At 41.5% G+C, this 16,616-nt stretch overlaps 1 protein-coding gene across 22 annotated transcripts in view; it reads left to right on the forward strand.

The window, feature by feature from the left end:
* TAB3 (TGF-beta activated kinase 1 (MAP3K7) binding protein 3) overlaps window positions 1–16,616 on the forward strand; it is a 73,187-nt gene that overhangs the window by 21,687 nt on the left and 34,884 nt on the right. For 18 of the 22 annotated variants that reach the window (XR_004966856.1, XR_004966854.1, XR_004966857.1 and 15 more), the window contains exons 3-4: window positions 416–500; window positions 11,944–12,135. Coding sequence is in view for 13 of the 22 variants with exons in the window: in XM_036304344.1 (XP_036160237.1) it covers window positions 12,034–12,135 (102 nt within the window). In the remaining 9 variants the exon portion in view is untranslated. Of the gene's footprint in view, window positions 1–415; window positions 501–6,450; window positions 6,634–7,999; window positions 8,061–11,943; window positions 12,136–16,616 lie in introns of all 22 variants that reach the window. The other 4 variants (XM_036304342.1, XM_036304341.1, XM_036304340.1 and 1 more) reach the window with 3 other exon arrangements.

The following is a 16,616-nucleotide window of genomic DNA, read 5'->3' on the forward strand; positions in this document are numbered from 1 at the left end:
TCATAGAACAAAAATGGATTATATAATAGTATTTTTAGAAAAGTTATATGCTATTTTAACTATGCAATAGAAAATGTTGTAGTTGTTTGATAGGCCCAGGCTCATCCTTTCTTCTCTAAAAAGAATTGAGGTGCTTAGGATGGCAAGCACAACCAGATGTGCTGCAAAAGCCTTAAGAAAATGAGCGGTGGGCTATCTTTTTGTCTTTTTAACTGCTGCTGTAGAAGATATTTGTGACCTAAAGGAAAAGAAGATTCAGCTTGTGATGATAATTGGGGAAGAACCACCTGCCCTAAAAGTGTGGTCTAGCCTTCTGTCTCCTGTTACTTTAAGGCACCAGAGGTTTATGAGTATTTGTCATTCTTCCGTGTTGAGTTTGGAAGTTAGCAGAAGGATAACTATCTCATTTTGTTAGACTTCCAGACTACTGAAAAGAAGGTGCTTTCAGAACTGGGGATGTGAATAAGACGCCTGTGCCAGGGCTCATGAACCACCTTAAGGTAATTAAAAAAATTTTTACATAGATTTTATTTTTCAGAGCAGTTTTAATTTTACAGAAAAATTGAGAAGATAATACAGGGAGTTCACATATACCCTGCACCCCATTTTCTCTCATCAGTAGCTTACATTAGCATGGTACAGTTGTTAAAATTAATTGAACAGTATTGAAACATTGTTATTAATTAAAGTTCATATTTTAGTTAATTCAGATTTCCTTCATTTTTACCTAATGTGTTTTCTGTTTCTTGTTTCCTGAGGCTCTTCTTAGCTGTGACCATTTCTCAGACTTCCCCTGTTTTGATGACCTTGTCAGTTTTTTTTGTGTTTTAATATGTGTATTTTAAATTTTTTCTATTAAATCTTTATTGTTGAAAGTATTACATATGTCACCATTTTCTCCCCATTGACCCCTTCTAGCTCACCCCTGCCCCCTGCCTTCACCACCCTATTGTCTGTGTCCATGGGTTATGCATATAATTACATACAAGGTCTTTGGTTGATCTTTTCCCACCCAGCCACCCCTTCCCTCTGAGATTCGACAGTCTGTTCCATGCTTCTGGGTCGATTTTGTTCATCAGTTTATTTTGTTCATTCGATTTCACATATGAGTGAGATCATGTGATACTTATTTTTCTCTGACTGGCTTATTTTGCTTAGTAGAGTACTCTTCAGGTCCCTCCATGCTGTCTCAAAGGGTAAGAGATCCTTCTTTTTAACTGCTGTATAGTATTCCATGGTGTAAATGTACCACTCCTTTTTTATCCACACATCTGCTGATGGACATGTGGGCTGTTTTCAGATCTTAGCTATTGTAAATTGTGCTGCTGTGAACATAGGGGTGCATACATTCTTTCTGATTGCTGATTTGGGTTTCTTAGTCATCCTGAAAGTGAGATCACTGGGTCAAATGGCAGTTCCATATTTAATTTTTTCAGGAAACTCCATACTGTTTTCCATAATGTCTGCACCTGTCTGCATTCCCATCAGCAGTGTACTAGAGTTCCCTATCCTCCACATCCTCGCCAGGACTAACCTCTGAGTCAAACCAACTAGAGCTTGACAATGCTTTTAATTATTCTTTTAATGTGAATATTGTTTGGGTTCATGCATCTCTCTTTAGAATGTAAAAGAATATGAAATAGATGCAGCATTTATGTGACTGGATTCCACTGTAATGAAAATCATAGAGGTCGATTGTTTTATAAATTATTTGGAAGACTCATTTAGGGAAAATAATAACTTTCATGTTCATATCTTTCCCTTGTTATTTGGTAGCACCTTTATATATATACTAGAGGCCCAGCGCGCGATTGAAATTGCATGAGGAGGCGCCCCACCTCCCGCCATGCAAGGAGGTACCCCGCAGGCTGCCGCGGGAGTCAAGCCGGACCTGCATCGCGGGCAGCCGGGAGCCTAACTCGCGGAGTGCCGGGCTGCCGCGGAAGTCAGGCCTGACTGGCATCTCGGGTGGCGAGGACCTGTGCCTGAATTCTGCCCCAGGCCACCCAGCCCTCCTGCCTGTGTCCACTCTGGGCTGCCAGAGCCACTGCGCCAGTTCCGGCAGGACCCCTGTGTCTGCCTCCATCTCCGCTCCAGGCCTCACCTGCGCGCACAACCTCCTCCTGTCTGGTCATGACCCATTACGGCTTCCCGGCCTAATTTGCATATTACCTCTTTATATGTATGGCCCAGTGCACGAATTCATGCACATTGAAAGGGAATTAATTAGAAGAAATATTTTAATATCACTATTTGCCAAGTCCTGGGTATCTGGCTCCCTCCTCCCTCCTGTCGGAGTCTGTGATGGCTCCCTCGGGGATGCTGCATCAAAGCCGGTGCCCCATGGGTCTGCGGGACTCCCCTGAGTCCCAGAGGACACGGGGCTGGTGAGGGGGATGAGAGTGGTGGCCTGACTCTAAGAAAACCGCCCTGGGCCTCCCTGGGTTACCTCGGGTTCCCCGTGAAAACGGCCAGAAGCGTCAGGGCTGAGTGTGGAGCCAGCAGCAGCAGCAGCGGTGGAAGAAGCTGTCCTGGCTGACTCTTTGCCTATCACGGCAGCAGGACTGCGGCAAACAGCAGAACGTGCCTTGGTGGGAATGTCGCTATCAAATGAGCAGGGTAGGGGCTGTTTTAGAACGTGGCTGCCTGGCTACCAGGGTTCCACGTTCTGTTAGGCTCCATTGTCAGGTAGTGAGGTCACTGCTCTTGTCAGAAATGAAATCACTGCTCTTGTGATGGGAGAAGCTCAGGATAGGGGACCAGGCAGTGACCAGGGAGGTTTTCTGTCATGTTCATACCCCAGGTCAAGGCTGGGGGGTGGACGTGGAGTGTGGGCAGCTCCTGCTACCCCAGGTTTATCCCGACACTGGAGCTGAATCTCATTTCCCCTGGGTGGAGGTGGAGTGGGGTGGTGCCCTTTGCCCTAATGTTTAGCCTGAGGGGTGACTCCCCCGAGTACCATCCCATGGCCGGCGCCCTGTGGGACTCCCCCGATGCACCTTCTGGTCAACTTCCCTCCAGCGACCTCATGCACACAGCGTCAAGCCCAGCCTCACCCACCTGTGTGTGCCCGCTGTGCGCACAGCCATCTTGTGACAGCATGATGGCGTGAGGACCACCTAGGCCAGTGGTCAGCAAACTCATTAGTCATCAGAGCCAAATATCAACAGTACAACGATTGAAATTTCTTTTGAGAGCCAAACTTTTTAAACTTAAACTATATAGGTAGGTACATTGTTATTAACTTAATTAGGGTACTCCTAAGCTGGCCTTTGCTAAAAACGTCCTCAATTTGATTGAGGTACATTCTCTGAGGTTGCCCCCTTCCAACTCTCCCATCCACACTCGTCTTGTATACTTGTTTCCGATAGACGAGTGTCGATGGGAGAGGTGGAAGGGGTTGACCTCAGCAAACAACGTACCTCCCCTGTGTATATCCTGTGGCCCGCCTGCGCTGTGTCTCCCATTGCCCGACCAACTGACACCCCCCACTTCTTCTAATGCCACTTCTTCAAAATAGACTCTCCCAGGCCAAAAACCGACTTCTGCGCATGGGCCACGAAGTTTCAATCGCACTGTACGTGTGCGCCCACACGTGGTATTTTGTGGAAGAGCCACACTCAAGGGCCAAAGAGCTGCATGTGGCTCGTGAGCCGCGGTTTGCCCACCACTGACCTAGGCTTTTATTAGTAAGATACTAGTGACCCAGCACGCGAAATCATGTGAGACCAGACCTGCAGGAAACCGTGCAAGACCCAGGGCCCCAGACCCTGCCGTGCATCAGGACTCCCCCGAGTCCCGCCACGCTGGGAGACCCAGAGTCAAGTCCCCGCCCACCCGTGCGCCTCGCTGTGCATGCAGACCCGGCCACCCACGCGCACCTCACCGCGCATGCAGTCTCCTGGTGACTGGTCTTTGGTCATTATGGCGTTAGGGCCACTGGGTTTTTAATACACACACACACACACACACACACACATATATACATATATATATACACACACACATATACATACATACATACACACACACACACATACATATACATGAAAAATCCTGAAATTAGGACTCTTACCTCTTCCAGTAAAAGATTATTTGTTATGCCACAATATCAGCCATTTCTTGTTGTTGTTCACCTTGAAGAATTCACATTCTGGTACAAAAACTCTTTTGTTGTAAAGCAATTTTGGGGTTAAATTTTACACTGTCTTTAAGTGATGACATTAACAAAGTCTTACCATGTATCCATCGGTACAGGAGAATAAAGGCTAAAGCATAGACTTCAAGTTTGTATCCTCTTTGCTGCTTAACTGTATGATCCACAGGCAAATTATTTACCCTATCTGTACCTCATATTTCCTCATTTGTAAAATATGGATGGATATTACCTCTCCTATGGGATTATAGTAGGGATTAAATGAGATAAAGCATGTAGCACAGTACATAGTACATAGGCTCAATAAATATCTAAAATCACAACATGCAAAGCAGCAAGAAAATGGATGAAAGTTCCAAAGATTTATACTAGTATATATCTCTTTGTTCAACAGCTATTATTTGGACCAGACCAATCAGGAAAATGATTAAAATTATTCTTTTTTAAAATATATTTTTATTGATTTAAGAGGGGAAGGAAGAGGAATAAAGAGATAGAGACATCATTGATGAGAGAGAATCATTGATCCATTGACCGGCTGCCTCCTGCATACCCCCCACTGGGGATTGATCCTACAACCTGGGCATGTGGCCTGACCTGGATCCGAACCATGACCTCCTAGTTCAGTGGTTGGCAATCCGCGGCTCGGCAAACCGTGGCTCGTGAGCCACATGCGGCTCTTTGGCCCCTTGAGTGTGGCTCTTCACAAAATACTGGCTCTTCAACAAAATACCGACTTCTGCGCATGGGCCACGAAGTTTCAGTCGCACTGTATGTGCGCGCCCGCACATGGTATTTTGTGGAAGAGCCACACTCAAGGGGCCAAAGAGCCGCATGTGGCTCACGAGCCGTGGTTTGCCGACCACGATGTTCATAGGTTGACGTTCAACCACTGAGCCACCACAGCCTCGCGATTCTTTTCTTTTTTAATCTTGAAAGTCCTCTTAAGGCAAGGCTAACTCTTTTTCAAACCTGAGAAATGCACACCTCATCAAACTTAGCATGGTAATAGTAGTTGTCAGCCTGGAATACTGTTGCTTTCCCTAGGCCCCACTTTGGGGTATTCCTGGGATTTTACAGGAGGGGCCAGGATGCTAAAGATCTCATAACACATGGAACAGGCTTGCATGATGAAGTGTGTTCCAGACTACCACATCAATAGCATACCGTTAAGACACACTAGACTAGACTAATACAGTACTATCTATAAGCTTCTCGGGTGACACAGATCCAGTAAGTATGTCAATGAATAAAGCAAGACCAGGCCTCAGTGTCTGGGACACTGTAGAAACTAGGCAAGATGGAGAGTATATGTCCTTTCTAAACCAGGGAGTGGCTGCTTAGCCTCAACCAGATGCTAGATCTGATTTTTCAGAGGAAAGCTAGATATTCAAATTTTTATGTAAAATTTCAATTTTAAAGTGTGGCTCAACTTTTTTTTAACTCTGACAAAGCAGATGGGTGGGCTGGATTCAGCTCACAGACCATTGGTTTGTAACCTGTAATGTAATCATTTTAGTAAGTTAGCTAAAATTCTGGCACAGGTAAACAGGGCCATAACAGCACTGACCATATTTGCTGGGCTCAGAAAAGTTTGTGGAAAGAAAGCACTAGGTGTCAAGGTCATTTTCTAGAGTTTGGAGAATTGTAGCATCACAAGAGAGCTCTTGAAGAGCTTACTCTCTTTGGAAGGAGGAATTCTATTGGGAGAAATCCCCGCAGCTGCTGTGTCTTGTGGTGCTGGCACTCCTGAGTTGGGGGAGGGTGTAGCTGCACTACTGGAGGAAGCCTGAGTGATTCCACGCTAAGCATACTATTCTAAGCCCCCAGTCTTCATCCTGCCTTCAGAAATAAGGGCTTGACCCCACAGACACTCCTGGGTTTTGTGGCTTTGGAACTGTGTGATTTATGCCTTCACTATTTCTTCTTTCTTGATCTAGGGTTACTGCCTACACAGCTCCACAGTCCACAGCTGTGGCCATCTGTGTTTTTAGTGGGGGTGTTTCAAGGGTGTCTCAGGAATTTGGTCACATCCTAGTCTAGCCAGTACAGTTCAGATAGTGCTTGAGTCCTCTGCCTGGTTTTAAGGTGTCAAGTCATCAAATAATCACTTTAATATTATATAAAAACTAGCATCCCAGTATAATGTTAAGAGACAAACTCCATGTGTACTTTGCATAGTTGTTGCATACACTGATAAACAGTTGATCCTTGAATGTGGGGGGTTTAGGGTTGCTGACCCCATGCAGTTGAATATCTGTATAACATTTGATTCCCCCAAAACTTAATTGCAGTTGTCTTTCAGTATGCATGGGGGATTGGTTCCAGGACTACTCCCCCCACTCCTACCCCCTGCAGATAAACAAAATCTGCAGGTGCTCAAGTATCTTATATAAAATGGCGTAGAACAATGCATACAGTCAGCCCTCTGGATCCGCAGATTCCCAACCAAAGATCAAAAATATTTTTTATCTGAGGTAGGTTGAATGTTCAGATGGGAAAGCCAAGAATACATATGGCCAACTGTATATTCATTGAAAAAAAATCTGCATATAAGTAGACTTGCGTGGTATGTTGGTCTAGGGTCAACTATATATGGACAAGAATAGATTGTATGCTTTGACCTGTATCATATCCAGTCTATAAGATAGTATATGACAATGCTTCATTTTCGTTGTATTCTATGGGCTTAAATACAAAAGTACGTTACTGTAAAACTTGAGTGTTTGGTGTGTGTTTTTAAGATTTTTTGAGAGAGGATGGGAGAGGGGGAGAGAAACATCAATGTGAAAGCAAAAATCGATCAGCTACCTCTTGCGCACCCCCACCAAGGATCAAGCCCGCAACCCTGGCATGTGCTTTGACCAGGAATGGAACAGGGGACCGCTTGGTGCATGGGACAATGCTCAACCAACTGAGCTACACTGGCCAGGGCTAATTTTAACGTGTGTGTGTGTTCTGTCCTGAGATTTCTTTTTATTCTTTATTAATAAGGTATTACATGTGTGTCCTTATCCTCCTATTGCCCACCCACTCCACTCCCATTCATGCCCTCACCCCCTGGTGTCTGTGTCCATTGGTTATGCTTATATGCATGCACACAAGTCCTTTGGTTATTTTTATTAATTTCTGAGAAGGGGGGGGAGATAAAGATAGAAACATCGATAATGATGTCATACCCTTTACCCCTAAATGCTTCATTGCCTAATTCAAGTCAGTAAATTAAGTAAATTTAACATTAATAGAATACTTTTTCTGATCTACCATCCACATTTCAATTTTTTCAATTGATCCATTCATTTTAAAAAATATTTTCCGCATTTAGTATAGGATTCAGTCTAGGATCGGGTATCCAATTTAGTTGTCATGGCTCTATTCCTTTAATCTCTGATATTTTCCTAGGCTTAAAGCTTTTATGACACTGGCATTTTTAAGATGACATTCTCACCCTCTCCTACTCTCTACATTTTTTTAGTAGAACATTTCTCATTCAGGGTTTGTCTTTTTCCTCATGAGCCATTTCAGGTTACGCATCCATGACTGGAATTCTATAAAGTGATATGTTCTTTTTGGGGTATCACATCTGGAGGTGAACGCTATCTGTCCTTTATTGATGATGTTAATTTTTTCACCCAGTCAAGATGTTGCTCAGTTTATCCACTGTATAGTTAAAAATTTCCTCTGTGCAACTAATAAAAAAGTCTTTGGGGAGATACTTTAAGACCACTTATCTATCCTACTCCTAATTCATATTCCCCTCCCTAGATTTATTAACCATTGATGATTTTTGCTTGAAGCAGTTTGTATACTGTAATAGCTACAAAATGATTTTTCTAACTCTAGCACTCTGCATGTTTACCAGTTGGATTCTACTGTAAGCAAAAGCTCTCCCTTCTCCACCTATGTAAGTGTGTATTTTTAACTATTATTGATATGGACTTATGGGTTCCTCTCTTCTACAGGCCTGTAACCCGTTAATATCCTTAATTGATGTGGTGCTTAAACTGTCACAGATTTGGCCAGTGGGAGCCTCTTTTGGCTGACCCACAAGTCCTGTGACCAGCTACCATTATTTTTTGAGTACTTCCTCGCTCTCTGGCATAACAGCACATTTCAGGTGGAGCTTCAGTTTTATATGAGACCTTCAGGTACACAAGTGGCTTCAGTATAGTGTTTGGCTCTCCTGTGAGGATAAGCACAGCCTGCTGTGGTAGCATAGTGGACGGTCCTCTAGCCCAGTGTAGGAGGAGAGGCAAGGCAGTAGGACTAAGGAAGGGGGGGTCATTGGAAGGTGCCAACATATAGGGTATCGGTATGACTTTAGGAAGCAGAGGGGAGGGAGGACAATAGAAAAGTGTCTCAGGCAGATAGATGCTTGTAGGCTAATGCCCTGAGAAAAGGCAGTACAGGACATCTATGCAAAGGATGGAGACAAGATCAGATTTGCATCTAAGAAAACAAATACTCTAGCTGTGACGTGGAGGAAGGCAAGACCTATGGGGAGACCAGCAGGAAGTTGATGAGAATAATATTCAGACATGCCCTGAATAATAGTAACTAATGCTTCATGACTTATGACTGTTTTCCATTTAAATTGTACTACTGTTATTGCCATTTTACAAATGAAGCTTCAAAGTCGTAAGGATTGAATATATTTTCTACAGACTAATAAATGCCAGAACCAGGGTGTAAACCATGACCCACTTGATCTCACACACTGTTTAGTTGGTTGTGCAAGAACAGGAAGTCAAGGATCACACCCTAGTTTCTAATTTTGTTAACTGAGTGGTAACATTCATGGAGAGAAGAGAAAGCCTTTGGGGAAGGGCTGTGGTAAGGAGTTCCTTTTTGGACATAGTGACTGATATCTTTGGGTATATCCTTATGGTGCTGTTTTAGGCGGTTGGCTTTATATCTGGAGTCTTGGAGAGAGTATGATGCTTAAGATATCAAGTTGGGAATCATCAGCCTTTAAAAGTTTTTGAAACCTTAGTAGTGGGTGTGATCACTGGGCAAAAACAGGTAGAATAAGAAGAGGCAGTTTAGGGCAAAAACAAGGGAAACATTAATGTGATAAGAGGTGGGAAGAAACTAGGCTACTATGATGTCACAGAGACAATGAAAAGGAGTGATTGGTAGTGTCAGATGCTTCAGAGGTCAAGTGGCATAGGGACCAGAAGATATATCATCTGGATTTAGAGGAAGAGAGATGATGGAGAGAGTATTTCAGTGGAACAGTGAGATGAGCCACATTAGAATGAATTGCAGGGATCAGAATAGTACAAGGTGGCCAGAAGGCCCATGTATATGTACACTGTAAGTGATCTATATTCTTCACCCACATTTTACTTTTTCCCTCATGTTCCTTAGACATCTTTTGTGTAGATGGTTGGAAGTCATTAAGCAGTCCCTAATGGCTCTTTTTACCTATGGTTAGATAGAGTCTTATACATAGGAGCTTTGTGAACACCTTGTAGATACAAAGAGTACCTAACTCTTGATAGTTTTGGTTTGGAAGGAAGAAGAGACATCTAGATGCCCAGTAAAAGTCAGCAGATTGCATGCAAAATGAAATTCTGTGCATATAATGAAAGTCAAATTAGAGATTCCATAAAAAATTCAATAAATTTATTTTTAATTATCTACTTAATTATAAACCAGCAAAAGTAATTCAGTATTTTATTTTTAATTATTTTTAACTTTTAAAAAAATGATTTCAGAGAGAGGGGGAGTGGGAGGGAGAGAGAGACACATGCACATCGATATAAGAGAAACATTGATCAGTTACCTCCTGCACACACCCTGTCCAGGAATCAAACTGGTAACCTTTCTGTGCACAGGATAATACTCAAGCAACTGAGCCCCACCAGCTGGGGCAATACTTTTTATTTGTAAAATATTCTGTGTAGCCAAACCGGTTTGGCTCAGTGGATAGAAAGGTCTCAGGTTCAGTTCCGGTCAAGGGCATGTACCTTGGTTTCGGGCACATCTCCAGTAGGAGGTGTGCAGGAGGCAGCTGGTCGATGTTTCTCTCTCATCGATGTTTCTAACTCTCTATCCCTCTCCATTCCTCTCTGTAAAAAATCAATAAAAATATATTAAAAAAAATATTCTGTGTAGTAGTCTACATTGCTTTAAGGAATGGTATGATTTACAGTTCTGGGAACTATTTGCAAGAAATAGAAGATTGGGTGTGAGATAACTCTCCCTTATGTGTGTGATTTAGACATGTGTCTTACAATTATCACTTCCATGGAATCTTATGAAGATGCAAGTGATTATTTCTCATTCTTAAAAATATTTGACTATCTAGTGACTGAGCACAGCAGAAATATTATGAAATTGTATGGTTTACACTGTGTGGGTTTCAGGGTTTTTTTGCCTTTTGAAAATGGGGAATTGCCTGGTTGGTGTGGCTCAGTGGTTGAGCATTGACCTGTGAACCAGAAGGTCATGGTTTGATTCCTTGTCATAGCACATGTCTGGGGTTGCAGGTTTGATCCCCAATAGGGAGTGTGTAGGAGGTAGCCAATCGATGTTTCTCTCTCATAGATGTATCTATCTCTCTATCCTTCTCCCTTCCTCTCTCTCTCTCTAAAATATCCATAGTGACAAAATAGTAAAAAATGGGAAATAATAAACCCTGGCCAGTGTGGTTCAGTTGGTTGGAGCGTAGTTCCACAACAAAAGGTGACAGGTTCAGTCCCCCATTGGGGACCGTGTGGGAGGCAATCAATTTACTAGTATGTTTCTCACATTGATGTTTCTCTCTCTCTCTCTCTCTCTCTCTCTCTCTCTCTCTCTCTCTCTCTCTCTCTCTCTCTCTCATCACTCCTATATAATAAAAGGCTAATATGCAAATCTACCAAACGGCAGAATAACCGGTCGCTATGATGTGCACTGACTACAAGGGGGCAGATGCTCAATGCAGGAGCATTAATGTCATGCACTGGGCCTCTAATTTTTAAATAAAAGGGAAGTAAGGATTAAAAAGTAGGTTGGTTAATTGACCCTTGTGCTGCTAGTTGATTTATGATTTCATTATCACTGCACAAGTTGTTTTATTTACATGGGTGCTTAACTCAACTAGTGTCAGTATGATTGGGGGTCATTTTCCTCTACTTAAACTGTAATCCCACATCCTGCCATTTTAGCACCTGTCCCAGTGGCATCAGAGCTAGGTGAAAGCCTAGCTGGGAAGGTCTGACTATTGATGGGCCACCAGCATCATTTTTTAAAACAAAGGATTGCATATTTCCTTTTTTTTTGCCCAGTTATTTCATTTAGATATTGGATTTCCTTCACTCAGACTTTAAATTCAAACCTTTTGGCTTCAAAGTACAGGGAGAATATAAGGCAAACAGGACAGGCATGCTTTGTGGTGATATTATCAAGTCCTTGTTTTCTTATTTTATTATTTCAGACATCAAAATAATTGTGCTGCTTTAGAGAAGTGATGTTATAGCCCTTGGGAAAACATGACTGATTATATATATAAGTAGGATTTCTCAAGGCTGGGAAAGTATGGTTGCCAGATAATACTACTATGTATTTTTAATGTAACAGCTTTTTTTTTTTAACAATTAACTGAAATTGAAGTTGGGGGGGGGGGGGTTGGCTTTTCTTACTTGTGTTTAAACCAGTAATGGCTATATTACATCAGAAAAGTCTTTGGCTAGGTTGAATTTGTCAATTTCCAACCTTCCATTTTAATATATTAATGGTTTCTCTTTGAATAAAATGAAATATGTAATTAAATTTAACCATACCTTAATTTCTTTTAATAGAAAATGACTGCGGTGTTGGAAGACCATTGCTATTGGAAAGCCGGTTAGCATCCATTTCCTAAGAGAAACTTGACCACCATTTGCTCTGGCATGGCGCAAAGCAGTCCACAGCTTGATATGCAGGTTCTCCTTGACCTCCGACAACGTTTCCCTGAGATTCCAGAGGGTGTGGTGTCTCAATGCATGTTACAGGTAGATTACCCACCAATGATAGTGATATTAAGCTACATTTTACCTTATTAGAGCTGGCTTTGTGTTATGGCAACTAGAACTCTGTTAAATTTTCTTGTGTAGGGGGCAAGGGTGACACTTAGAGCAGGATTTCTCAACTTTGGTGCTATCAACATTTTAGATTGGATAATCTTTGTTGTGGTGGTAAAAAATTGTAGCAAATAAAATTCTCCTCATATGTCAATTTCTTGGGCTGTGTCATCAGTCCCCAAAAATGTAGACTTGAATTTTGAGTCTCAAATTTATAACTTGTTGAACTACATACTTTTGAGTCTATTTTTGAAAATTTGTAGAGTTCACTCTCTTTCTTACTGTTTTTCTACTTAGTAAATGCCACTAAGGCCACTTTCTTTAATCACATTCCTTTTGTCTTGTCTATCTCTGATAGACCATGTCTTCCACTCAAAGGCAATAGGCTTTCATATCATCCTTCAAAGGATCTCAGTGTTTGGGGTTATACCATTTCCATATTTAGTTGACATTTGGAAGCAGCACTTCTGTCTTGCCCACTGGATTCCTTCACACAATCAATTCAAACTCTACCTTACTACAGTATGAGTGGCTCAGAATATAACCTAAGCCTATATACAGTTGAGATTAATGACGATTAAAGAGAGACTCACAGAACAGTGGTGGTAACAGAAGTACTTCCTTTGTTTGCAAGCCCTTCTACTAGGTCTAGAACTTTGGGTCAATTATTTTAGTGTTACAGCTTGTCTTTGTTTTTTCTAACACACATTCCATCTGAATTTCTACTTTAGCCTCCCAATTCGGTCTCTGGTAGCTACCACCCAGGAGATGGAGCACAACTTAATGGTGGTGTATTGGTGACACCGGACAAAGTGGGGTCCTCTTCCCCATTGGGTGCTGCCGGGGGTGGAGCCCTTGCGATATCCCAAGAAAAGAAATTTTCTGAGACTTGCACGGGAGGATGAGTGTTTGCATGGAATTACGTCTCTAGATTTCCAAAGTCTCATTTCCTTTATCCAGTCATAGAAGAAGTATAGCTGGGGTTTCAGTAGAGCTCGAAGCAAAGTTAGGGTCCAGAGTTTCCTTTCCATGTTGAAAACAGCTTCAGTTCAGCATCAGTCCAGTTGCAGTACATTAGTCCATTGTGTGCATGGCTATGTGGATGAATGCAAGGAAGCAAGATCCACAAGCCCAGAGTCACAGGAGTCCCAAATGAGCCAAGCCACATCCATTCCGGCCAAAGACCTCTGTTCCCAGGTGTGACTGACAGAAAATCACCTTCCCTAGTCATCCCAACTTTACTGGGCATGCGTCTGTCTTCCCTTTGTCTAGTCCCCTTCCTCCAGTGTTTTGCAGGGAACATGCATAAATGTCTGGCCTTCCCTTTGCTCCTTTCCTATCTATATCTATCTATCTATCTATCTATCTATCTATCTATCTATCTATCTATCTATCAATCATCAGGCTAATATGCAAAGTGTCCTCTTGGGAGTTTGACCAGGAGTTTGATCACTTGCTATGATGTGCGTTGACAACCAGGGGGTGACGCAGAGTGCAGGAAGGCCCCGGCCAGCAGCTGGGGAAAGAAGGCCCTGGCCGGCAGCCAGAAGGCCCCGATTGGCTCTGATCGCCGACCAGGCCTAGGGACCCTACCCGTGTATGAATTTCATGCACTGGGCCTCTAGTTATTAATAATTAGCTTATTACGATATCAAAAGTATTTCCCACTGCAGAGAAACCAAGTGGAGCTCTGGTTTAAAGCATTAGCAATCTCCTAGGGCCCCACCTAGCTCTGACCTTTTTATTTTATTTTACTTAGTTCTTTATCACCTGTAATTTTTCATGCCTTAGTTGTTTTCATGTTACTTACTAAACTGAAAGAATGAAACTATAAATTCAACTCAATGAACATTTGGTGATAACTTACATTGTCATTAGTCTTTTACTCTTTTGTTCCTTTGGAATTAATAGTTAATTGATAGGGAACTTACCTCCTACCAGTCAGAAAATATATGATGCTCAGTAGTTTGCATTTAAAACATAAACCTTACATCCTATCTCAGGGCTCTCATCCCTCAATTTAGGATCACTTTTTGAAAGTATGATGCTTTATTTTGCATCGGTCCTTTCCAGAGAGTTCATATATGTCTTCATAAAAATTATGACCTCTTTAAACAGTTTTGATTTTTTTATTCTTCATGCTTACTGGTTGAAACGTTTTTTATCCATTTTTTTTCTTTTTAAGATATTTACCAGGTTAAATATGACATTTGAATCTATTCTGGTGGTATTCTTTTTAAAATACTTAAATATCTTTTTTTAAATTTTTTTCAGGAAAATTTACTCAACTTGTCACTGTAGACATATTTGAAATAAGCTGACAAAACCAACTTTGTATCATTTTGAATTTGGATCCTTTTTGCAACAATACTAATTAGGCTACCTATTTTCAGTGTAGAAAATATGAAATTTCCAGATCATTAATACAGATGTCAAATAGTGAAGTGTCCATAACTGCTTTAGGTTTCAAATAAAACTCTCTAAGTTTGTCTTCTCTTAATCTATTGGTTTATAAAAATACTTTAAGGAGATAGTCTTATTTTCACTTTTCATATTTTTTTTCTTCAGCTATGTCAGTGACATATGAATCCTTTGGCTCCAAATTTGCTTAATATCTAGCTTTCCTCCCTTGATCAGCATGATTTCCAAGAAAGATAAGAAAAACCCCAGACTTTGAATTCTAATTATTTTCTTTTTAAATTTTAACATTATGTGTGTTTTTTCTGTGGATCATAACGTATTTTTAAAAATATTTGAATTTGATTTCAGAGAGGATTTATATGCCCTGGCTGGTTTTGCTCACTGGTTAGAGCGTCAGCCTGCAGACCAAAGGGTCTCAGGTTCAATTTCTGGTCAAGGGCAGGTACCTCGTAACTCAGTTGCAGGCTCAATCCCCGCCCACCAGGTCAGTGCTCATGGTGGAGGCAACCAATCTATGTGTCTCTCTCACATTGATGTTTCTCTCTCTCCTACTACTCTCTCTCTCTGAAAATCAATGGAAAAATATTATCTGGTAAGAATTTAAAAAATAAAAAGCTTTATATAAGGAAAAGGATAAAATTTACTTGTGGAATGTTCAGAACATCAATTCTTTAAATTTCTGATACTTCATTTTGCAAAGATTTGCTTGACCAAATCTTCTTTTACTCCCTAAAGCTTTAGTGTAGTAATGTACTTTTGGCCTAACATCCTCTCCCTTGAAATTTTTGTGTTTTAAGGGAAAGAGCACTGGAAGTCAGGAAACCAAGAATCTAGACCTGGCTCTCCTGTTAACTAGTTAAGTGCTTGTTGTCAAGCCATGTAATTTTTCCAGGCATCTCTTTTCTTATCTGTAAATGAGTTGTTCTTGTGTAGATGAAACCTAAGAGTTCTTCCAGCTCTAAAATTGCAGCATTGCCTGACAGGTGTGGCTAAGTGGTTGAGCATTGACCTATGAATCAGGAGATCAGGGATTGATTCCCCAGTAGGGGGAGTGCAGGAGGTAGCCGATCAATGATTCTCTCTCATCAGTGATATTTCTATCTCTCCCTCTTCCTTCCTCTCTGAAATAAATTAAAAATAATAAAATAAATAAATAAAATTGCAGCGTTGTATGTCCTATCTTAGGTGTAACCTCAGTTGGTTCTCGGCAGAAGTATAATGTTTCATTTTTGTATAAAATGTACTTTTCCTTAAAATAAATATATGGTAATAAGTATGTAATGTGCATATTTGTATGCATATTTATGAACTACAGAGAAGGTAGTGATAATTAAACGTTAATAGATTATTTCTTTAAAAATTTTTTAATGTTTTTATTAATTTTAGAGAGAGTGGGAGAGATAGAAACAGCCATTGATGCATTAACACTGATCAACTGCCTTGTGCACGCCCCCTGCTGGGGATTGAGCCCACAACCCGGGCATGTGCCCTGACCAGGAATCAAACTGGGGACCTCTTGGTGCATAGGTAGATGCTCTACCACTGAGCAACACTGGCCAGGCTTTTTTTTATTTATTAAAAAAAAATTTTTTTATTGATTTTAGAGCCCAACCAGCATGGCTCAGTGGTTGAACATCAACCTATGACCCAGGAGGTCATGGTTCCATTCCCGGTCAGGGCACATGCCCGGGTTGTGGGCTCGATCCCCAGTAAGGGGACTGCAGAAGGCAGCTAATCAATGATTCTCTCTCATCATTGATGTTTTTATCTCTCTCTCCCTCCCTCTCTAAAATCAATTAAAATTTTTTATTGATTTCAGAGATGGAGGGAGTGTGGGGGGCAGAGAGAGAGAGAGAGAGAGAGAGAGAGAGAGAGAGAGAGAGGAAAGAGGTACATCTATTGGTTGCCTAGGGAGTATGGGGGGCAGAGAGAGAGAGAGAGAGATGTGAAAGAGGTACATCTATTGGTTGCCTCCTGTACACACCCTGTTC

Source organism: Myotis myotis, unplaced genomic scaffold, assembly GCF_014108235.1.
Source record: "Myotis myotis isolate mMyoMyo1 unplaced genomic scaffold, mMyoMyo1.p scaffold_m19_p_4, whole genome shotgun sequence".
NCBI classification, from domain to species: domain Eukaryota; kingdom Metazoa; phylum Chordata; class Mammalia; order Chiroptera; family Vespertilionidae; genus Myotis; species Myotis myotis.